Here is a 25,696-nt window from a genome sequence, read left to right as displayed (position 1 = left end):
CCCAAGCTGTTTAAAAAAGGCACAGTCAACTTCCGACCCACTGGAATTGTGATAGTGAATTATAAGTGAAATAATCTGCCTGTAAACAATTGTTAAAACAATGACTTGTGTCATGCACAAAGTAGATGTTCTAACCGACTTGCCAAAACTATAGTTTGTTAACAAGACATTTTTGGAGTGGTTGAAAAATGAGTTAATGACTCCAACATAAGTGTATGTAAACTTCCGACTGTACAAATTACCTCGACTAACCGGTGCACCCACACATTGACTCTGTACCAGTACCCCCTGTATATAGCCTTGCTATTGTTATTTTACTGCTGCTCTTTGTTACTTATTTATTTTATTTTTAGGTATTTTTCTTCAAATTGCATTGTTGGTTTATGAGCTTGTAAGTAAGCATTTACATATCTACACATGTACGATCTACACATGTTGTATTCGGTGCATGTGACAAATACAATTTGATTAGTAATTATAAACACTTCTCGTCTCCAAGACAACACAGCATGTTTCCACTCCTCTCAACAGCCCACCTGTTGTAGGGTGTTAACCATAGTGCTTACTCTCTGGCTTCTGTGTGACCAAGCTAATCATCACACACACACACACACAAACTGATATACAGGTAACTTCCAAAATAAAGGAAACACCAACATAAAGCGTCTTAATAGGGCATTGGGCCAGAACAGCTTCAATGCACCTTGGTAAAGTTGGCATAGATTCACAAGTGTCTGGAACTCTATTGGAGGGATGCGATGCCATTCTTCCACAAGAAATTCCATCATTTGGTGTTTTGTAGATGGTGGTGGAAAACACCGTCTCAGTCGCGGCTCCAGAATCTCCCATAAGTGTTCAATAGGGTTGAGATCTGGTGACTGCGAAAGCCATGCCATATGGTTTACATCATTTTCATGCTCATCAAACCATTCAGTGACCCCTCGTGCCCTGTGGATGGGGACATAGCCATGGTAGCCAAAATAATGGGGAAAATAATGGCCTGCCCAGCATTTTTATACATGACCCTAAGCATGATGGGGTGTTAATTGCTTAATTAAATCAGGAACCACACCTGTGTGGATTCAAGTGCTTTCAATATACTTTGTATCCTTCGTTTACTCAAGTGTTTCCGTTATTTTGGAAGTTACCGTTAGCTTCAAATAAAGCAGCAAAGGAGAAGTGAGAGCGGTACAGGAAACATATCATTACTGTGCGAGCCTGATGAAGGCTTCTCTCACGCCCCTTTTTCCCCCCCAGACGTTTCTTTTTTACAACATTTCTCACACATACGGCTGTTTTTTAAAATCTTGGCTGGCTTCTCCCGTGTTACGAAGTACCACAAACAAACTTGTCAACTCCGTCAAGGTAAGTGACATTAACATATTTAAGAAGAGAAAAAAAGTTTGGAAAGTCATTTAAAAAAAATATATATATAAAATTGTATAGTCTTTTATTTTGAGAACCTAACTATAAGGAAATTCAATAGTGAGATTTTGTTCATCATACCCAGAATGTGTAGGTTATGGTCTATATTGACCAGAATGTATAGGTTATGGTCTATATTGACCAGAATCGCTTGAGCTACATTTTCTGGGAGAAAGAAATAGCATAATATCAGTACATTTTTTTAAATGTGCTGGCCTAAACTGGAAGTGAACATTGATCGTCAATGATCTAAAATATATTCTGGGCAAAACAAATGAATAATGGTTCAAATTAATCAAGACGTGAAATCTCAGATGAGAGCATTGATCTCCGACTGCTGATTGAATCAGACAGTATGGAAACTGACTCTCACATGAAATCACAATAGGAACTGTTACAAAAAAAATAAGCACAAATTAAGATCCCATTATACTTTCTGAGAGTCACCAGTCAAGCTCACTCTTTTTCTCACTCTTCCCCATTAGAAATATGAATGGCTCCCGGGTCTGCCTCTTGCTGTACAGTGTAGTACTAATGGGATATGGGGCTAGCCCTGACACAACCATGGGACCATCTGTACCTACAGGTTTAATCACAGCAACAAATCAAACCTCACCTACACACTCCACTTGGGCAACATCTGCAACCAACATCCCAGCAACCACCAACATCCCAGCAACCACCAACACACCATCCAGAGCCAATACTAAGGCCCATCCCAATCCCTGTGCCGACTGTCTGTTTAAGGAGATGGATGGCACCATCCTGCTGATAGTGACGGGTTGCCTGGTGGTCCTGTGTACCGTCCTGCTGGTCTCCACCGTGGTGCTGTTATACCAGGTGTTCCACCTGAAGCACCAGCTACGTAGCAGCACCATCAGCAGCCTCCCCACTCGCAGCAACGTAGACCCGGAGGAGAGTGGTTCTGAGCAATGGGGCACTGGGCAGAAGACCAAGGAGAGGCCTGGCTCTGAGCCCAGTGAGACCAGCCTGATGATGCCAGAGCTCAGACAGACGCAGGAGGGGGAGAGGGGCAAGGAAGAGGAGCCAGAGAAGTCAGTCAAGGAGCAAGGGAAAGATGAGACGGCGAAAGCCAAGCCCAAGAAGAAAGAGAAGGAGGCAGCCACAGCTAACGTCACGTCAGGAAGTGCTGAAAATGGAGCAGCGACCCCCAGCCAGGAGAGCCCAGTCACCACCAACCAGCCTGCAGAGCCCTCTGACCCCGCAGCCACAACAGCCTCTCCTTCCTCCCAGGCCTCCAGTGATGTGGTGGTGGGGTGAGGTGCGCACTCATGGTGACCTTCTCAGACCGCATACCAATTGGTACAGCACAGTTTTATACAACAGCTTCTATTGACATGCCCTAAAGAGACAATCTGCTTTCGCACTGACAGGTGTTTGCGTAGACAAATAGCGATTTTTTCAATACCACAGTAGCTTTTTTTCATTTGTATTTTTGAAAAACAAAAATAAGTATTTGTTCAAATGTAGAGCATTCCTTGTGTCACTGATCAGAGGAACTGACTCCTATTTTGTCTAGTGGATATATTCACAGCTTGCTTGTTGTCACATTTCACATTTCCCTCACTTTTTTAGACATTGTAAATGCAATAGAAATGCTGTTAATATGACAAAAGCAGAACCAACCACCACTGAACTGTAGCATCAGGTCAAGTAAAGAGACTGCATTTAAAGCTCTTCCAGAAACACTCACAATACTACAATTCAACATCACTTTCTTGGTCTTTTCTCTACAGTAAAGAAGAATTCAAATGTTTCTACTCTAGCTCCATCTATCCTTTGTATACACCAATAAAGAATTACGACACCTTGTCAAGTGCTTCCTGAGTGCTTCTCTGCTACAGAGAGTGTGTCTGAGAGACAGCTAAATGTGTGTGTGTATGTGTGTGAGAGAGAGAGAGTGTGCAAGACCATCCATTACAGAGCGTGTGAGGCTGGGCATTAGTAAGCAGAGCGAGTCCGTCTCTCTGCTGGGCAGTACCACTGGGCTCTCAAAGAATGCCCTGTTTTCACTGACCAGAGAGGGAATAAAACAACGAAGCAGCACAAAACCACATTCTGAACTTCCACACCGCCACGGATCCCTTCTTTGTGTTCCCAGCGTCTTTCCCAGATAATTATTCAGCTACTTAAGGCTGACAACATGATGAATGCGTGGATGTATTGCATGCCAAGTCTAAAATGGGTTGTCTGTGATGACATATTACTGACACCAAAATCAATCCAAATGCAAAGGTTTTCCATTACAGCAATATTTGTAGGGGGGGGGGGGGGGGGGGGGCATCAAATTGGGTACATAACTATTATAGTAAATATGAAAAACATTGCTGTGCCATAACAAAATCAATTCACTTCCATGGTGCAGTGAGTCAGGAGAATTGTATTGGTAGCTTAATACAGAGAAATGGAAAGAGGAAGGTGTGGGGAGAGAGACAGGAAGAGATTTATTTGAATGAGTGAAAGGATAGTGATTATGAAACATTGGCATCAGCAGCCCCCAGCTCCTCAGTCATCAATAGCTATGAGCCGCTCTGCATCCCTCTACTCTTCTCCTTACACCCCTCCCACTTTCCCCCTCCCCAAGACACACACACTCTTCCCTGCACAGAGTCAGCAGTGGCTGCTCAAGCAGTAGGAGCTTACTGTTTAATGCTCCCTGCATCACTGAACCTAAAGGATAGAAGAGACATATCCTCCTAACAGTCCGTCCTCCAGAGAAGAAAGAGAGATGCAGGACAAAACCAGGGGACAAAACAGCCTCAGAAGGTAAGGAGGGAAAAGGAAAGAGAGCGTTAAAAACAGTGAATGAGCGACAACCGGTCAAACCCAGGAAAATCCCTCATCAGCATTGCAGCAGCCACTCCAGTGTTTCAGGAGACAAAGGCAGGAGCTCAGCCTGGGCTGGGGACCACAGAGGAGAGGAGAGACTGGAATGCAAAGATGAGGAAAAGGTGAGTGTCTCTACTCTCGCACACCGATGGATTCAAATAGAAAAACAAGAAAGTAGCAATGCACACACAACCTTACATACATGACCGTGGTGCTACAGTAACAATATCTGCACTGCTCACAATACATCCTCTCTGACTCTGGCTTGCTGTGGGACTGTCCGGTGTCTCCGTCCTCTCCATAGTCATTTATAAAACCCATCTAGTCAGCCTGTTCTAGTAAGAACAACTCCCTGCTCAATAGCTGACACTCACTAACTGGGCTATATATCGAACAGGCTAATTAACATCAGTGAAATGGGACAACAGGGAATTCCCACCTCAAGTGAACTACAACCATCTTCTAAAAAGGTATCCCCTACAGACTAATAACCCAAGCCAATCAGAACATCCTCTTCAAAACAATCTACAAGCCATTGTAGTCAAAGCATGACACTGCCCACTAGTCTGTTGCTAGGGAGGATGGTGGAACTCCCTAAATAAATAGGTCCCGGACTGTAGGCGTTAAAGACAAACATTTCAACCCTACTCACATACTGTGTTGCATGCATGAGCATGCTGGAGAAGGTGTATCTGCAGCACTGTGACTGACTGAGTGCATCTCTACACACACTGCCTGATTACTATACCTGCATCATTTTTGAGGTCACAGTCATATTGGTACAGTGCATGTACTGCCTCCAGATATTAGGGATCCTCCATGGGAGAGAGTTGGGCAGGGCAGAATGGGAGAGAATTAGATCTGAACTGTGGTCTCTAGTCAGTTCGGCAGCCTCTACTCCACTACTGGTGCAGTCTGCCTCTCATTCATTCACACTGCTAGTTCTTGGTCTTCTACCTACGTGGACTATAAGGTTTTACTACTAGATGCTGCTGATATGTAGCCTAGCTAATAAAGTGGGTTTGCCATCATGTTTCTAACCCATTCCTCCTGTGTTTCAAGGCGTGTGCTACTGATGCCCCACAGTGGCCCTCCCCACTGTGTGGCCATACTATGGCTGTTGATGCTGCTGTGTCTTCAGGCCCTGGCTGTCTGCCCCCCCATGTGTACCTGTAACCGCAGCCACAGAGAGGTGGACTGTTCCTGGAGGGGCCTGAGGACGCTGCCCCTGGGCCTGCAGCACAACCTGCACTCCCTCAACCTGTCTCACAACCATATCCATGACCTGGATGGCCAGCTGAGTACCTTCGCCCACCTTCGCACCCTGGACCTGTCCCACAACAGGCTGGTCCACCTGCCCACCACCCTGCCAAAGGCACTGTGGGAGCTCCACGCTGCAGCCAACCACATCCACCTACTGGACAAGAATGACACGGCCTACCAGTGGAACCTGCGGGTCCTAGACCTGTCCAACAACAAGCTGGAGCGGGCCGTGTTCATCAACAACACCCTGACCAGCCTGCGCCTGCTCAACTTCAGCAACAACCACTTCTGGACCGTGCCCACCAACATGCCAGCCAGCTTGGAGACAGTAGACCTGTCCCACAACTCCCTGGTGCAGATCCTGCCTGGCACTCTGAACCGGATGTCCAGGCTGACCACCTTCTACCTGCACTCCAACCGCTTCTCCTCTGTGGGCCCTGAGGCCTTCAGCCAGCTGGGCAGCCTGAGCCTCCTCTCCCTGGGGGACAACCCCTGGGCCTGTGAGCACCAGACCAACATCACCCACCTGCTGGCCTGGCTCCAGCACACATCCACCCGCGTGCTTGGCTGCCCCTGCCACACTCACTCTGTCTGTGGAGAGCCCCACCCGGCCAGGACTGGAGGATGGCACTTTGCCTCCTACACTCAGCCTCCCCTGGCTGCTGGTACTCAGGAGGAGAGGAGCCACCCTCCTCCCCCAGAGGCACACACCAGGTGGCCTTGGTACCTGTCCGAGTCTGCCCTGCTCAACACCCAGCTCCACACCAGGAGAGCCCCAGGACGCCCCAGTGGACCAGAGAACAACAACCTCTTCACAGACCACTACCCGTTCACTTCAACCCCTCTGGCCATTTCCACCCTGCCCACTGACAGGTCCCACACCGAAAGCAGCACGTCAACCACAGACGACACCTTCATAACAGACACAACCTTTACTACTGACAGCATCTACACTACAGATACAGCCTTCACCACTAACAACCCCTCTACCATCCCAAGGAGAACGGCCACCCTCCGCACCAGGAGTGTCAAGAGGGCCAACCAGGGTGGCTCCCCGGACCACAACACCAGCCCAGCCCCCAGCGCCAGGTCAACACTCCCACTAGTACTGAACCTGTGGCTCCTCCTGACTCTCACCCTGTACGTTCTCTGAAAGTTCAATTAAAATGTCTGGAGTTAATGTCCTTGACAGTCTATTGGACAACTGCACAAACATACACGAATGAGTGTCATTAAACCAACATTCTGTTTTCTTACCAGTCTGAATACTGTGTCAAACACTTTCACATCTCTCAAACTAATCAATAACATATGACATGCACAGGTAGCATCGATGTACATTTTACACTACCAGTCTACCACCGTACACATTATTGGGATGTTGAAAAAATACGTTTTGGTATTCACTATCTGCATAACTCTGTTTTCATCGTTAACTTTTAATAGTTCCTTAATGGCCCTTACTTCACCTCCGAGATGTGTTTGCCTGTTTCTTGACTATTAAACAGAGTTATTTCCAAACATTCTATAGGCTATGACCTTGACTCAGCAGCAGGTGGCACCATACTGTACCTTTGTTTCTATTGGCACCACAGTGAGAGAAAGTGAGTGAGTGAGTGAGTGAGTGAGTGAGTGAGTGAGTGAGTGAGTGAGTGAGTGAGTGAGTGAGTGAGTGAGTGAGTGAGTGAGTGAGTGAGAATGTCTAGATGAGTGGATCTCAGGTAGAGACAGCATTGCGAATTTCAATTGGAAAGGCTCAACAAAAATAATGGCCATGATCTCATGATGCCAAACTGTTGGCTCTTCTACAATCTTCACCACTGCAGGTGAGAGGGTTTACTTTGTTCACAAACCACTGCAGGGGAGAGGGTTTACTTTGTTCACAAACCACTGCAGGGGAGAGGGTTTACTTTGTTCACAAACCACTGCAGGTGAGAGGGTTTTTGTTGTTCACAAACTACTGCAGGTGAGAGAGGGTTTACTTTGCTCATTTATTTATTTATTTAACTAGGCAAGTCAGTTAAGAACAAATTCTTATTTTCAATGACGGCCTAGGAACAGTGGGTTCCTGTTCAGGGGCAGAACGACACTGCTCAGACAGTGACAGAGTGAGTCCATGCAACATATTATATGACTTAAGCAACTTTTTACTCCTTAAAATGATTTAGGCCAAAACAAAGGGGTTGAATACTTATTGGCTCAAGACATTTCAGCGTTTCATTTGTTATTCATTTGTCAAATTTCCAAAAACATAATTCCACTTTGACATTATGGGGTATTGTGTGTAAGCCAGTGACACAAAAGAAATGATCACATTTTCCAGATTGACTGGCCTTCATGTGTTAAAGTAATGATGGAATGTCATTTCTCTTTGCTTACTTGAGCTGTTCTTGCCATAATAAGGGCTTGGTCTTTTACCATTTTCTGTATACCACCCCTACCTTGTCACAACACAACTGATTGGCTCAAATGCATTAAGGAAAAAAATTCCACAAATTAACTTTTAACAAGGCACACCTTTTAATTGAAATGCATTCCACCTCATGAAGCTGGTTGAGAGAATTCCAAGAGTGTGCAAAGCTGTCATCTAGGCAAAGGGTGGCTCCTTTGAAGAATCTCAAATATATTTTGATTTGTTTAACACTTTTTTGCTTATTTCATGATTCCATATTGATTAACAAGACATGATCTCCTATTATTGGTATTAATTTGCCATTTACCTTGAAACATTATTTTCTTACATTGTTGTGTCTAAATAGCTCCTATTCATAGCCTAGTGGCCTAAGTGCAACTGTCAAGTCACTGAGAAAGACGTCAGCTTGACATCGAAACGTCAGTCACCTGTTCTCATCTGTACAATGGATTAAGGTGAGCTAAAATAAATTAATCTATGCCTTTTATTGTTGAGTGCTCCAACTCAATGCCTCGTTTTAAAATGTTTCCAGCATCAATGTTTCTGAATAAATGCATCATGATGAAGTGAATAGAGCGTTTTGTGACTCTGTTGAAATGTGACAGTCTGCAGGCCTCACCTGCGTGTGATGTAGTAGAAGACAGGGTTGCCGTTCTTGGAGGTGCCAGCCTGGTAGAAGATGTTGAGGGTCTTCAGGGCTTTGAACTCCTCTTTCTCATGTACCTGGTGTCTGAGGCAGCAAATACAAGATCGGAGGTACTTTTAGAGTACTAATAAAACAACCCCTGCCTCAGATACTATCATATCCAGTTTTATGAGACCGGCTTGTGACAGTGAGATCTATGTGATTAATAGTAATTTGATGTGTGTACCTTGTCATAAATTCTTCAAACTTGGAGCTGGTGAGGTTGAGGCTGGACCAGTGGGTGTCAGCCACAGGTTTGTGCTCTGGGGGCCCCAGGTAGGCTAGGAGGGTGGCCATCTTGTCAAACGGCCGTCTCCCTACTGCCTTGTGATCCCTGAAGAAGAACAAGGAAGTGGTTAGCACGACAGAGGTGTACTCCCCGCACAATGACACTGTACCAATACCCCCTGTATATAACCTCGCTACTGTTATTTTACTGCTGCTCTTTAATTATTATTTGTATTTTTTTTACTTATCCATCTTTTAGTAAACACGTATTTTTCTTAAAACTGCATTGTTGGTTTAGGGCTTGTAAGTCAGCATTTCACTGTAACCTGTTGTATACAGCGCATGTGACAAATAACATTTGATTTGATCCAGTCTACTCTGATAAGCCTCTCCCACACGCAGCAGGTACAGAGGTGTACAATAGTTTCAAACAACGCTTCCTGTGAGCTGGGCTTATCAGATTGGTGTAAACAAATGTGGTCTTCAGTTCATCCTAAAGATCTGGGTTATGTAAAACATCTTTGTTAATGGGATTTATATGTTTAAATGAATGATTAGAATACTCCACCCTGAAACCATATAATTGTATGAAATTGATTAGAATCATAAAATTATAATTAATGATGTGTGTAGTTTTAGTCAGTAAAACAATATATCTGTACAATATGTCTCTATAGTATCTTAAACACAGACTGTCTGAGCAAAATTCGGTGCCGACCTTGGCTAGGGGCCACTGAGAGATTTGGTCTCACGGCCTCCCCAGGGAGTACTTCTCACGGTCTCTGTAATCTATGTCGGTTGGGTAGGGAGACGGTATGTGCGCAGGATACCTACCGTTTGTGTGGAAGTATGTTCGCCGGTATAAAATGGATGTCTTTGTATTGTGGACTTCAGAACGTTCTCGTGAATAAACATTTGACTATGGTAGGCTGGGCCACTGTCTTACAATCTTACATAGAAACAGATATATCTCTTATAACATCGAAGTCGTCCCAAGCAATACAACACAACTCTGTTGGACTGTTCAGCCCACTCACCTGTTGCTGGAGAGGTACTGTCCTATCTTCTCCTGGTTGTTCCACAGCAGCCGGTGCAGGGCCAGAACATTGCCATCACTGATGAAGGACAGGCTGTGGTTGACGGAGTCACTGGCAGGGCAGTCTGATGCAATGTCCAGGAAAAACCTACAACACAAAAGGACAAATGAACAAGATTCAGCTAGGCCTGATAGGTTCATGAGTATCCAATAAGTTTCAGTGAGGGAAGAGATCCTTATTTTATCATACCTTCTAGCTGCATCAAAGTTGCTTTTGACAAAGTCATTGAAAGGCCTCATGTGCTCCTCTTTGGTGAATAAAACATGGTTGGCAATGCTCTGCAGGATCTGGAAGAGATAAATAAAAACATGTCAACAACAAGGCAAGATCCTCAAATAGAATACACCATATGTGACTGAATTCAGGAAGGTGAACTTACAAAATTCTCAAGACTGACTATTTTAACATTTTATAAAAGTGTAAAAAAATTAAACGAAGAATTTGATACAAGTAGGAGAAAAAGCCCTTAAATGATATATTTTCTTGGTTTACACCCATTCAGCATCGTTCTCATCCTCTTAAGCTGTAGCCCCAATAACTTTTTTTAACCTTTATTTAACTAGGCGATTCAGTTAAGAACAAATTGTTAGTCACAACGACAGTGGGTTAACTGCCTTGTTCAGGGGCAGAACAACAGCTTATTACCTTGTCGGCTCAGGGATTCGATCTAGCAACCTTCCGGGTAACTTTAATGATTCACATGTAAACATATGAGTCAGAATGGCATTTCATAGTGTCATATCGTTTCTGTACCATACCGGGGTACACAGTATTCCTGAATGTGCACTATTTCAACAACAAAAATAACTGTACATACAGTGCCATCGGAAAGTATTCAGAACTCTTGACTTACAACCGTATTCTGAAATAGATTAAATAGTTTTTCTCCCCTCAATCTACACACAATGACAAAGCAAAAACAGGGTTTTAGAAATGTTAGCTAATTTATTAAAAACAAAAAAACGGAACTATCACATTTACATAAATATTCAGACCCTTTAGTCAGTACTTTGTTATAGCACACTTGGCAGCGATTACAGCATTGAGTCTTCTTGGGTGTGACGCTACAAGCTTGGTACACCTGTATTTATAGTTTCTCCCATCCTTCTCTGCAGATCCATCAAACTCCGTCAGGTTGGGTGGGGAGCGTCGCTGCACAGCTATTTTGAGGTCTTTCCAGAGATGTTCGATCAGGGTCAAGTTTGGGCTCTGGTTGGGCCACTCGAGGACATTGAGACTTTTCCCAAAGCCACTCCTGCATCGTCTTGGCTGTGTGCTTAGGAACGAGGTCCTGTTGGAAGGTGAACCTTTGCCCCAGTCTGAGGTCCTGAGTGCTCTGGAGCAGGTTTTTATCAAAGATCTCTCTGTACATCTTTCCCTCAATCCTGACTGGTCTCCCAGTCACTGCAGCTGAAAAACATCCTCTCAGGATGATGCTGCCACCACCATGCGTCACCATAGGGATGGTGTCAGGTTTCCTCCAGACGTGATGCTTGGCATTCAGGCCAAAGAGTTCCATCTAGGATTCATCAGACCAGAGAATCTTGTTTCTCATGGTCTGAGACTCTTTAGGTGCTTTTTGGCAAACTTCAAGCGGGCTGTCATGTGCCTTTTAATAAGGAGTGGCTTCTGTCTGATAACTCTAACATAAAGGCCTGATTGGTGGAGTGCTGCAGAGATGGTTGTCCTTCTGGAAGGTTCTACCATCTCCACAGAGGAACTCTGGAGCTCTGTCAGAGTGACCATCAGGTTCTTGGTCGGATTCTTGGTCCCCTCCCTGACCAAGACCCTTCTCCCCCAAATGCTCAGGTTTGGCCAGGCGGCCAGCTCTAGGAAGAGTCTTGGTGGTTCCAAACTTCTTCCATTTAAGAACGATGGAGGCCACTACGTTCTTGGGGACCTTCAATGCTGCAGAAATGTTTTGGTACCCTTCCCCAGATCTGTGCCTCGACACAATTCCTTCGACCTCATGGCACGTTTTTTGCTCTGACATGCACTGTCAACTGTGGGGCCTTATATAGACAGGTGTGTGCATTTCCAAATCATGTCCAATCAATTTAATTTACCACAGGTGGACTTCAATCAAGTTGTAGAAACATCTGAAGGATGATCAACGGAAACAGGATGCACCTGAGCTCAATTTAGAGTTTCATACCAAAGGGTCTGAATACTTACACTGTATGTAAATAGGGTATTTTTTAAAGGGTCTGAATACTTACACTGTATGTAAATAGTATGTAAATAGGGTATTTTTTATTACATTTGCTAAAAAGTTCTAAAAACGTATTTTTGTTTTGTCATTATGGGGTACTGTGTGAAGATGGGTGAGGATTTCTTTTTAATTGAATGCATTTTTAGAATAAGGCTGTAACCTAAAAAAATGTGGGAAAAGGTGGTCTGAATACTTTGAGGGCACTGTACACACACACACACACACACACACACACACACACACACACACACACACACACACACACACACACACACACACACACTCACACCCAGTCAAAAGTTTTAGAACACCTACTCATTCAAGGGCTTTTCTTAATTTTTTACTATATTCTACATTGTAAAATAGTGAAGACATCAAAACTATGAAATAACACATATGGAATCATGTAGTAATAAATCAAAGAATATTTTATATTTGAGAATCTTCAAATAGCCACCCTTTGCCTTGATGACAGCTTTGCACATACTTGCTCCATTGCCAAGATAAACCATCCACCTGACAGGTGTGGCACATCAAGAAGCTGATTAAACAGCATGATCGTTACACAGGTGCACCTTGAACTAGGATCAATAAAAGGCCACTCTAAAATGTGCAGTTTTGTCACACAACACAATGCCACAGATGTCTCAAGTTTTGAGGGAGCGTGCAATTGGCATGCTGACTGCAGGAATGTCCACCAGAGCTGTTGCCAGAGAAATTAATGTTCATTTCTCTTACTTAAACTGCCTCCAACGTCGTTTTAGAGAATTTAGTAGTACGTCTAACCGGCCTCACAACCGCAGACCATGCCAGCCCAGGACCTCCACATCCGGCTTCTTCACCTGCGGGATGGTCTTAGACCAACCAACCGGACAGCTGGTCAAACTGTGGGATTACACAACCGAAGAATGTCTGTACAAACTGTCAGAAAACGTCTCGGGGAAGCTCATCTGCAAGCTCGTCATCCTCACCAGGGTCTTGACCCGACTGCAGTTGTGCGTTGTAACCAACTTCAGTAGGTACATGCTCACCTTCACTGGAGAAGTGTACTCTTCACGGATTAATCCCGGTTTCAACTGTACTGGATACCGAAATGGCAGACAGCGTGTACGGCATCGTGTGGGCGAGCGGTTTGCTGATGTCAACGTTGTGCTCCATGGTCGGTGGTGGGGTTATGGTATGGGAAAGCATAAGCTACGGACAATGAACCCAATTGCATTTTATCGTTGGCAATTTGAATGCACAGAGATAATGTGACGAGCGAGGCCCATTGTCGTGCCATTCATCTGCCACCATCACCTCATGTCACAAGGACCTGTACACAATTCCTGGAAGCTGAAAATGTCCCAGTTCTTCCACGGCCTGCATACTCAGACAGGACACCCATTGAGCATGTTAAGGATGCTCGGGATCGACATGGACAATAGAGCGTTCCAGGCCCCTTTGTTTTGTACACTGCTGCTACTCGCTGTTTATTATACATGCAGTCACTTCACCCCTACCTACATGTACAAATGACCTCTAACCTCTACCCCAGCACACTGACCCGGTACCAATACCCCCTGTATATAGCCTCATTACTAACCTGTAGCCCAGCACACTGACCCGGTACCAATACCCCCTGTATATAGCCTCATTACTAACCTGTAGCCCAGCACATTGACCCGGTACCAATACCCCCTGTATATAGCCTCATTACTAACCTGTAGCCCAGCACATTGACCCGGTAACGATACCCCCTGTATATAGCCTCATTACTATCCTGTAGCCCAGCACACTGACCCGGTACCGATACCCCTGTATATAGCCTCATTACTATCCTGTACCCCCGCACACGGACTCTGTACCACTACCCCCTGTATATACCCTCATTACTATCCTGTACCCCCGCACACGGACTCTGTACCACTACCCCCTGTATATACCCTCATTACTATCCTGTACCCCCGCACACTGACTCGGTACCACTACCCCCTGTATATACCCTCATTACTATCCTGTACCCCCGCACACTGACTCGGTACCACTACCCCCTGTATATACCCTCATTACTATCCTGTACCCCCGCACACGGACTCTGTACCACTACCCCCTGTATATACCCTCATTACTATCCTGTACCCCCGCACACTGACTCGGTACCACTACCCCCTGTATATACCCTCATTACTATCCTGTACCCCCGCACACTGACTCGGTACCACTACCCCCTGTATATACCCTCATTACTATCCTGTACCCCCGCACACTGACTCGGTACCACTACCCCCTGTATATACCCTCATTACTATCCTGTACCCCCGCACACTGACTCGGTACCACTACCCCCTGTATATACCCTCATTACTATCCTGTACCCCCGCACACTGACTCGGTACCACTACCCCCTGTATATACCCTCATTACTATCCTGTACCCCCGCACACTGACTCGGTACCACTACCCCCTGTATATACCCTCATTACTATCCTGTACCCCCGCACACTGACTCGGTACCACTACCCCCTGTATATACCCTCATTACTATCCTGTACCCCCGCACACTGACTCGGTACCACTACCCCCTGTATATACCCTCATTACTATCCTGTACCCCCGCACACTGACTCGGTACCACTACCCCCTGTATATACCCTCATTACTATCCTGTACCCCCGCACACTGACTCGGTACCACTACCCCCTGTATATACCCTCATTACTATCCTGTACCCCCGCACACTGACTCGGTACCACTACCCCCTGTATATACCCTCATTACTATCCTGTACCCCCGCACACTGACTCGGTACCACTACCCCCTGTATATACCCTCATTACTATCCTGTACCCCCGCACACTGACTCGGTACCACTACCCCCTGTATATACCCTCATTACTATCCTGTACCCCCGCACACTGACTCGGTACCACTACCCCCTGTATATACCCTCATTACTATCCTGTACCCCCGCACACTGACTCGGTACCACTACCCCCTGTATATACCCTCATTACTATCCTGTACCCCCGCACACTGACTCGGTACCACTACCCCCTGTATATACCCTCATTACTATCCTGTACCCCCGCACACTGACTCGGTACCACTACCCCCTGTATATACCCTCATTACTATCCTGTACCCCCGCACACTGACTCGGTACCACTACCCCCTGTATATACCCTCATTACTATCCTGTACCCCCGCACACTGACTCGGTACCACTACCCCCTGTATATACCCTCATTACTATCCTGTACCCCCGCACACTGACTCGGTACCACTACCCCCTGTATATACCCTCATTACTATCCTGTACCCCCGCACACTGACTCGGTACCACTACCCCCTGTATATACCCTCATTACTATCCTGTACCCCCGCACACTGACTCGGTACCACTACCCCCTGTATATACCCTCATTACTATCCTGTACCCCCGCACACTGACTCTGTACCACTACCCCCTGTATATACCCTCATTACTATCCTGTACCCCCGCACACTGACTCTGTACCACTACCCCCTGTATATACCCTCATTACTATCCTGTACCCCCGCACACTGACTCGGTACCACTACCCCATATATAGCAGTTATTTTAGTAGGTCACTTTTTTATATTTCAAAATGTTTATTTAGTAAATATTTTCTTAACTCTATTTCTTGAACTGCATTGTTGGTTAAGGGCTTGTAAGTAAGCATTTCACTGTAAGGTCTACACCGTTTGTATTCGGCGCATGTGACAAATAACATCTGATTTGATATCCAGCAACTTCGCACAGCCATTGAAGATGAGTGGGACAACATTCCACAAGACACAATCAACTCCATACGAAGGAGATGTGTCGCACCGCATGATGGTCACACCAGATGCTGACTGAATCTGGTGTCTTTTAAGGAGCCTTTTGGTCCTAGACTTGGCGCTCCAGTACCGCTTGCCGTGCGGTAGCAAAGAAAACAGTTTATGACTTGGGTGACTGAAGTCTGACAATTTTGGGGGTTTTCCTCTGACGCCACCTAATATATAGGTCCTGGATGTCAGAGAGCTTGGCCACTACCCTCTGTAGCGCCTTACGGTCAGATGCCGAGCAGTTGCACGGTGCAGCTGTAGAACTTTGAGGATCTGGGGACCCATGCCAAATCTTTTCAGTCTCCAGAGGGGGAAAAGGTGTTGTCGTGCCCTTTTCAGGATTGTCTTGGTGTGTTTGGACGATAATAGTTAATTGGTGATGTGGACACCAAGGAACTTGAAACTCTCGACCCGCTCCACTACAGCCCCGTCGATGTTAATGGGGGCCTGTTCAGCCCGCCTTTTCCTGTAGTCCACAATCAGCTCCAAGTTTGTAATTAAGGCATATTAGCTCTTATTAAATTTTTTAACAGCCCTACTGTGAACTAGGAAATAGCGTCAAATGCCTACGATGCTGAATCCGGTCACGTATTGTTAAGCCATATTGTATACGAGGCCTGGGTGTCCTGTCCTCTTACCTTGGACATGAGCTTCAATCCCCTCTCTATCCTGGGAGGAGGTTTCTTATCCAGGATGCCCGCCTCATAGGGTGACACTATGGCAGGGTTGATGAAACGTAGGAACATGGCACTGCCCACCGCCCCTATGCTGTTCTGGGGGAAACGCTGGCTGACCACCTGAATGGGAGGGTGTTGGAGGAGGGATGGTAAGAACAGGGGAGGATTCATTGTTAGAGAGAGGGAGAGGAGGAGAGGGCATGGGTTGGAGCAGATCGAGTGGAGGAGAAAGTATTCCACAGGCTAGAGGACACAAGATGGCCACGTCACCACCAAACCACATTCACACCACTAGGCCCGCTTCAAAACTGAGTTAGAGATTAAAAAGGAAAGCAAGGCAACTGGAAATCTAGATAAAGGGGAGAGGAGAATCTTAGACCAGTCCTAACTACTAGTGTAGACTTGATACTGTACGCTGCTGAGAAAGCACTGGGCAATGTTCAGTTAAATCCCTCGCCTGAACTGAACAAACGTTCTGCATGTCTGCATACTGAAATGTCATCAGCTGTAACACAAGTGTATTTAAAAGGGGGATCGCAGCAATGGAATTACTAGGCTGTAAGATGAAAATAATTGTTTCATTGCTGCTGCAACACCACAAGCTGTTATTAACAGCCTGCAGTATTAGATTGCTTTGAAAGGTCAGCCAATTACCAGGCCTCTACAGCTTACTGCTCAGTCCCATGAACACAGGATATTGACCGCTAGCAATATTAACCATGATGCCAATATGACATCTCAACTGATGAAGGAGACACAACTACTCATGATAACAAGCTGCTAGCTCACTTCATTGTTCGTTTCAGATAAAGGTAAATGCAGTAGAGGGGGCCTCCCGAGTGGCGCAGCGGTCTAAGGCACTGCATCACTACAGATCCTGGTTCGATCCCAGGCTGTGCAGCAGCCGGTCGTGACCGGGAGACTCATGATGCGGCGCACTTTGTCTCAGCATCATCCGGGTAGGGGAGGTTTTGGCCAGCCGAGTTGTCCTTGTCCCATCGTGCTCTAGCCACTCCTGTGACGTGCCAGGCTCATTGCACGCTGACACGGTCGTCAGGTGTACGGTGTTTCCTGTGACACATTGGTGCGGCTGGCTTCCAGGTTAAGCAGGCGTTGTGTCAAGAAGCAGTGCGGCTTGCCGGGGTCGTGTTTCAGAGGACGCACGGCTCTTGACCTTCGCCTCTCCCGCGTCCGTTCGATAGGACAATTGGATATCACAAAATTTAGAAAAAAAGGTCAAATTAAATCAAATATAATAATTAAATACAAATACAGAATAATGATTAAATAAAAAAACACCAACCCCCAAAAAACTCACACCATTAAGAGACCAGAGGAGCAGTGGATAGGAACATTGTAGCTACAACAGTCCCACCAGTTTGTGGTGAGTGTACATTGAAACCGAGAGAAACTTGTTTGGAAGTAAAAGTATTAGTAGTGGGATTTCAGGTGGTGATTGTAAGGAGGGCGGGAGTATAAAGTAGTTTAAGGTGATAGAAGAGCAAGAGGGTGAATGACCTTCCCTTTCTTTCAACAGAGTGGCCAGGGAGAACATTCTCTGAACTTACTGCTTTTTTGCTTTCCTTTTTCTCTTTAACTGTGGCTTTATTCAGTAGAGAGTGGCAAGTTGCCTACAGAACAGAGATGGGCACAAAAAAAGTCACCACAAACATACACACACCACTACATTCGTATACAGAACCTGCACAAATACTACTGCCTTCGTATACAGAACCTGCACAAAAGTGCAAATGATTCCTATGCCATCAAAGCTTACCTTGTGATGTACATTTACCTAGTTCATAATAACCACCCTGGAAACAGAAAATGGTGACCACTGCAGAAAAAGCTCAGATAATTCCTGAGATAAAAGGAACCCTGTCAGTCAGATGAGGGTTTCCAGCCGGTGCAGTGGGTTAGAGTTGGGACTTGAGGGGTCTAATACGTACCTGGAACAAGCAGTGACAGACACTGCGCAGCTGAGGGGGGAACTCTGTGGAGGAGTTGATGATGGCCAGGAAGAAGCGGTTGGTGATTTGCAGCAGGTTCCTCTGGTTCTCCTCCAGGATCTCACTCTGCTCTAGCCTGCAGCCGGAGACACGGAACCAGTCAGCCATAACCAGAGACACAGAACCAGTCAATCATAATCAGAGACAGCAAGAGAGCATGGGACAATGCAACACTTCTTCCATGTTGCTGAGAATCTTAACATTTTCCAAAGGTCCTAACTGAAATCAAAACAAACAGATTATCAGTTAATTGACAAGCAGTGCCATCTTGGTTTAAATAGCACAGCTGGAAAACTAAGTGGGCGAATGAGTTGAATAGTGTCTGTGGGGTAGGTTACCTGGTGGGATCCACCTCGAAGCTGATGAGCTGCCACTCAGGGGCAGTGATGACCCCTCTGAGGAGAGGCTCCAGCAGCTTCTGCAGGTACGTGGCCCCGTACACCTGAAACAGCAGCGGGAGGGAGGGGTGGACACACGCATAAACACACTGACAACCTAAACTAGAACTCATTTTAGAAAGCAGGCGCCACGCGTCTTTGAAAGCCTGAGACCATATTGTGTCATGACCCTTGTCAGAGAGCAGGCATTTTGCATAGTCGTAAAAGAGCTCAACCACACTTTCTTTCCTGGGTTGATCGGGACGGGACTGGGCACCTAGCCAGTCATGTTGTGTACCTTAAAGCAGAAGGTCATGATCTTGCTGGCCAGACTGTTTCCTCTGAACAGAGTCTGCATGGAGTCTGCCAGCTCCACCTCCTTGGAGAACATGTTCCACAGCAGCTGGTAAAGGAGGTGGCGCGAGTCAAACAGAGTCACCAGCACCCGCGCCAGCTCATCCTGACAGGGGACAGGAGGGGAGAAAATCACTTACAGAGATCACACCGTTAGTGACACAGCTCACACTCCGACACCCACAGTCTGTCTACACATCACTAACACAACACTGACATTCATATTCACACCTATGAACAGTAGGAAACCATGTGTTAAATGTCATTCCATTTACACTGCCAGATCTAACACCAGGGTCAAGATGATAGGTCACACAGAAAGGACAGTGGGTGGTGAGTAGACTGCATACCCATTGGGAGCAGGGCACTACGTTGGCCAGAGCCATGGCGATAGGCAGCTCTCCCTGGTCTCCCATCATGGTGACCAGCTCTACCAGCCTCTCGAAGCGGTCTGCCAGCACAGTCTCTGCCAGTGTATCAAACTCTGTTCCCTGCTGCAGGATCTTAGTCAGCACCTCCATGAAGGTGGCCCGAGTCTGCAGGTCCTTATGGTAGCCCAGACCTACACACACACACACACACACACACACACACCGAGAGAACGCAAGAGAGAGCGCAATAGGTAAGATAATGCATTTCTCTCTATGTGGGACAAGAGGGAATATCATTGAACATGGGCAAGTATCGTTTTAACGACACTACACTAATGAGAAATTAAATGTAATTCACAGAGATCCCATTAAAGCCACTTCCACTGTCAATCTTCTTTCGCATGTGCAGTGAAGCACTTTAAAAAACAGGGACACATGAAGCAGCCAACCAAAGAGCGAGCCCAAGCTTCATTCCTGATAAGTTCCTATGTTAGGCTTCCAGACTGACCGATGGAGTGCATGAGGCCGCTGTCCACGTTGGCGTTGAGGAGGTTGGACATGGCCAGGACGGTGCAGTGTCTGAGGGAGGCCAGACGCCGGGACATGCCCCTCTTCCTCCCTGCCACCTGCTGCCCATCATCCTCCACCTCACTGCAGTCATTCAGCAGGTTCATGAACAGGGTGAAGTACCTGGGAGGAGGACACACACAATCACTACAAAGCTAGTGGGAGTAATGATGCCAGACTTTCCTTTCTGAAGAACTTTGATGTACAGACGTAATAAAATGCAATAGTAGTAGAGCTTGGCTGGCGTACTTGAGGAAGAGCTGGGACTTGGCCTCCATCAGTTCCACTCCATCTCCCTCCTCAGGCTGGAGGGGCAGGCCAGCTAGCAGAGACACCACCGCCTCCATACTGGCCTGGTCCAGGTCCCTGTATATCACACAGCACAGGGTATAGATTAGGGGTTAGAGGTCATGTTCACATCAGGTGTGTGAGGGGGGTACAATCCAAGCAGGGGGTAGTAGAACAGTACCTGGTAAGACACTTGACGTCATCGTCAGCCGCTTGGTTTGAGGTGCCCATCACCCAGTCTGTCAGGTACTCCACCATCTTGTTCCTGCCAGGGATGAATGGACATTGCTTTACAGTATGTCAACTAAATGACACAGACTTTTTATTACTCTGTATCAATATGTTGCAGTAAACCTGGACAGTACAGTTTGACAGACTGTTCTCCTGGAGTTTTGACTTTCTCACCTGAACTTCATCTCCTGGCAGAAGGACAGGTCGTCTCGTCTCTCCATCATCACCTCCACCAGCTGGCACAGCTTGGTCTTGATCTGGATGGCATGCACTATGTTGCCTAGGATACGCACATACCTGCCAACACAACACAGGGCATGTGGAGGATGAGAGTGGGCAGTGGGCTCACAGCAGCTCACCAACATTCTCATGGTCAGGATAGAGGAGAGGAGACAGGAGGGGTGGCATTTACCGGACCAGGTTGAGCATCATGGTCTCTATGCTGGCCTGTCCCAGGTGCTCTGAGCTGCCCTCAGTGTGGTTGTCCAGTAGGTTCTTCATGATGGCGATCGTCTGCTCCACAAACTGGGTGTTGGTGTCATTGATTGGGACCTAAACAGACACAGAAAAATATATTTTACCACAAAAGCTAACAAAGACAACAGTTACCTTCTCCATTCCTTCAGTGACATTGGGTATAAAAGGTATAACCCTTTTCAGAAGCAAGAGTGCTCACACCAATGTGATTACACTATGACAAACAGATAATCGATGACGTTTTCTAAGCGTGCGTGTGTTTGTGTGTTCTCTCACCGGCCCCTGTGTGTCGAAGAAGCGACTGATGCCGTTCTTGAGTTTGTTGAAGAGCATGGGGTAGAGAGCCGGGCTGAGCTCCAGGCCAACTAGGTCCTTAATATTAGTCCGGATCTGAACACCCTTCTCATGGCTGCACACCATGAGGGACAGCAGGCGGTCCAGGAAGCGGCCCAGGGGCGTCTCTGTGTTCCCCTCACAGGAGCCCATGGAGATCATGGAGCCTTTCCTCTCGCTGAGAGGCCCCATGGGGGGGCTGTAGGTGGCCAGGCCTGGGGCGCTGCGCTGCTGCAGACACACACCTCCTAGAGCACACAGGAAGCCAGTCATGTTGATCCACTCCTGGACACAGAAGCAGAGAGAGAGGACCAATGAGAGAAGGCAACAGAGACACAATATCAATCCACAACCAAAAAATATGTGAAGTGTATTTTTTATTTGCATAACAGGAATGCATAAGAACAAGGTACTGGGTGTGTGCTTGCCTGGCCATCCTCTAGCTTAGTTTTGGGATGGGTGAGGATTAATTTGGTTGCCTGCTCCCATTTTGCATGCGTGTCTTCCCATGCCTGTGGGGAAGATCGTAAAACAAATGCTGAGTTGATATCAATATCGTGCTTAACAAACATCCTTCCATGATTGAAGCATCAGGGTATGAACAGGAACACAGTAGCAGGCCACTCTTTCACCTCTTTGTTTCCTGCAGTAGGATGTTCGATCCTCCTCAACAGAGCCATCACTCTCTTCTGCAGGGCTGAGCGGCCTGAAAACACACAAACACACGATGACAGGAGCCTTCACCTCGCTGACAGCCCCAGCACACACACACACACTCAACACACACGCTGCTGCTACCGTCTATTATCTATCCTATTGTCTAGTCGCTTTACCCCTACCTATATGTACATAGCTATTTGAATTACCTCGTACCCCTGCACATCGACTCGGTACTGGTACCTCGTGTATATAGCCATGTTATTTTTTACCTGTTATTCACTGTGTAATTATTATTTTATCTTTCAATCTGAATTGTTGGGAAACTGTAAGTAAGCATTTCACTGTTAGTCTACACTTGTTTATGAAGCATGTGACAAATATCATTTGATTTGAGCATTATGACCTGAGTTCTCATGGTGGGACTGCCCTCTATAGCAGTGGAGGCTCCTCAGAAGAGGAAGGGGAGGCCCATCCTCCTCAGTGAATTTCAGACAAATTAAAACTGAAACATTAAAAGGTTATCCTTTTTAGATAAAACTATACTAAATATAGATCATTGATTAAAACACACTATGTTGCAATGAAGGTCTACAGTAGCCTCGGCCGCATTCTGTAGGGTAGCACCATGGTGTAGCCAGAGGACAGCTAGCTTCAGTCGTCCTCTGGGTACACTGACTTCAATACAAATCCTAGGAGGCTCGTGGTTCTCACCCCCTTCCATAGACTTACACAGTAAGTCGTCCTCCAACCTATCAGAGCTCTTGCAGAACGAACTGACATCATGTCCACCCAATCAAAGGATCAGAGAATTAATCTAGTACTGAAAGCATAAGCTACAGCGAGTTAGCACTGCAGTGCAAAAAATGTGGTGAGTAGATGACTCAAAGAGAAAGACAACAGTTGAAGAAATTTCTTCTAAAATAAAGGAGACGTAAGAGAGTGAGCTAGCTATATTTCGTAATATTTTTTTCTCACTTACTTAGCTAGTGATTGCAGCTAGCTAGTTTAGCCTACTCAAACATGGAGGGATGCTACAGTATGTTAGCAATGATGTAGGCTGCGGTTAGCGTTTATGGTATGGATGTTTGGCTTGGAAAAAGCTAATGTGCTGTGCACTCTAGTCCACAAGTGAAGGGAAAAGGTGGAGGAGCGCGCGTAGGAATTACACAACTAGCAGATCATGCTGTTTGTATGTGGCAGCTATGAAAGTGAACTGTGTTTGCGTGTATTAGTTCCACCGATTCTGTTGAAAAACATTTTTTAAACGGAAGCAAAGGGAACCAAACAGGGATAAACATACCTGAATTTTCCCAACCGAAACTCTCATTTGCAACTGCTGGACTAATGATTACACCCTTGATCAGCTAGATGCAGGCAAGAATGTGCAAGACGGTATTGAACGTGTCACTGTCTTGATTACTTACTTATTTCTCTTGACCTATGCACCTACGTTGTAAACTTTCATTCATAGTGTAGGTTGTAGCAACCTCATGATGGGTATAGGGAAAATTTGAGTATCATGTAGCTGCCTAAACCTATCAATGTTACATTGAGCTGGGTGAATGGAATATGAATGACAGTCATCCAATATGCTGTAATAGAATAAAGGCCATGCTCGTAAAAATTCAATAAATCGTGCTCCCTCGTCTTAAATGGCACCGACTGCCACTGCTCTAGAGGTACAGCGCCATCATTTCTCCCCAAGGTCCCTCTGGTTTATTGAACTGACCCAGACAAAGAAATCTTAGGAGGTCATTAGCTTGTGCGTTCACGACTAACCTGTGGACATCATGTTGCTGACGGAGGCAAACTCAATGAAGGTGTTGTAGTTGGGCAGGATAGTCTGTACCGGGACCTCATCCACGCAACAGCGGACCTCAGCCTCCTCACACAGGTGTCTGAAGCAGGACATGGCCACCAGAACGGCCTCCATGTCAGGGCTCCACAGGAACATGTAGAGACACACCTCCAGCTTGGTCTGGGCCTGTCTACAGATGGGGATGCCACTGCCCACCGTGGCCCGCTCCTGGGGGAGGAAGACAGGACAGAGGGTTAGAACAGAGATCTAAATGAGGTCACGTTCAGGAGGGTGTTCAGAATGTACACTGCTCAAAAAAAAAATAAAGGGAACACTTAAACAACACAATGTAACTCCAAGTTAATCACACTTCTGTGAAATCAAACTGTCCACTCATGAAGCAACACTGATTGACAATACATTTCACATGCTGTTGTGCAAATGGAATAGACAACAGGTGGAAATTATAGGCAATTAGCAAGACACCCCCAATAAAGGAGTGGTTTTGCAGGTGGTGACCACAGACCATCCTGGCTGATGTTTTGGTCACTTTTGAGTGCTTTCACTCTAGTGGTAGCATGAGACGGAGTCTACAACCCACACAAGTGGCTCAGGTAGTGCAGCTCATCCAGGATGGCACATCAATGCGAGCTGTTGGCAAGAATGTTTGCTGTGTCTGTCAGTGTATTGTCCAGAGCATGGAGGCGCTACCAGGAGACAGGCCAGTACATCAGGAGACGTGGAGGAGGCCGTAGGAGGGCAACAACCCAGCAGCAGGACCGCTACCTCCGCCTTTGTGCAAGGAGGAGCACTGCCAGAGCCCTGCAAAATGACTTCCAGCAGGCCACAAATGAGCATTTGTCTGCTCAAACCGTCAGAAACAGACTCCATGAGGGTGGTATGAGGGCCCGACGTCCACAGGTGGGGGTTGTGCTTACAGCCCAACACCGTGCAGGACGTTTGGCATTTGCCAGAGAATTTGCCAGCAAATTCGCCACTGGCGCCCTGTGCTCTTAACAGATGCTCTTAACAGATGAATGCAGATTCACACTGACCACATGTGACAGAAGTGACAGAGTCTGGGGATGCCGTGGTGAACGTTCTGCTGCCTGCAACACCCTCCAGCATGATCGGTTTGGCGGTGGGTCAGTCATGGTGTGGGGTGCCATTTCTTTGGGGGGCCGCACAGCCCTCCATGTGCTCGCCAGAGGTAGCCTGACTGCCATTAGGTACCGAAATTAGATCCTCAGACCCCTTGTGAGACCATATGCTGGTGCGGTTGGCCCTGGGTTCCTCCTAATGCAAGACAATGCTAGACCTCATGTGGCTGGAGTGTGTCAGCAGTTCCTGCAAGAGGAAGACATTGATGCTATAGACTGGCCCGCCCGTTCCCCAGACCTGAATCCAATTGAGCACATCTGGGACATCATGTCTCACTCCATCCACCCACGCCACATTGCACCACAGACTGTCCAGGAGTTGGCGGATGCTTTAGTCCAGGTCTGGGAGGAGATCCCTCAGGAGACCATCCGCCACCTCATCAGGAG

General features: G+C 46.6%; 2 protein-coding genes and 1 pseudogene across 2 annotated transcripts; 2 read left to right on the top strand and 1 right to left on the bottom strand.

Moving 5' to 3' along the window:
- LOC109873160 (neurofibromin-like) overlaps window positions 1-25,696 on the bottom strand; it is an 82,253-nt pseudogene that overhangs the window by 31,039 nt on the left and 25,518 nt on the right.
- Window positions 1,191-3,262, top strand: LOC109873161 (uncharacterized). The gene is made up of 2 exons (XM_020464736.2): window positions 1,191-1,365; window positions 1,911-3,262. The coding sequence occupies exon 2, from the start codon at window positions 1,915-1,917 to the stop codon at window positions 2,704-2,706; it is 792 nt and encodes a 263-aa protein (XP_020320325.1). The 5' UTR covers window positions 1,191-1,365; window positions 1,911-1,914; the 3' UTR covers window positions 2,707-3,262.
- On the top strand, window positions 4,034-7,064 carry LOC116358174 (oligodendrocyte-myelin glycoprotein). Its single transcript, XM_031808640.1, has 2 exons — window positions 4,034-4,397; window positions 5,338-7,064. Exons 1-2 carry the CDS (start codon window positions 4,252-4,254, stop codon window positions 6,689-6,691), a joined length of 1,500 nt encoding a protein of 499 aa, XP_031664500.1. The 5' UTR covers window positions 4,034-4,251; the 3' UTR covers window positions 6,692-7,064.

The sequence above is a fragment of the Oncorhynchus kisutch genome, linkage group LG28 (assembly GCF_002021735.2).
Source record: "Oncorhynchus kisutch isolate 150728-3 linkage group LG28, Okis_V2, whole genome shotgun sequence".
Taxonomy (NCBI): domain Eukaryota; kingdom Metazoa; phylum Chordata; class Actinopteri; order Salmoniformes; family Salmonidae; genus Oncorhynchus; species Oncorhynchus kisutch.
Note: the sequence above shows the minus strand (reverse complement) of the source record. Positions and strands in the feature narration are given on the sequence as shown.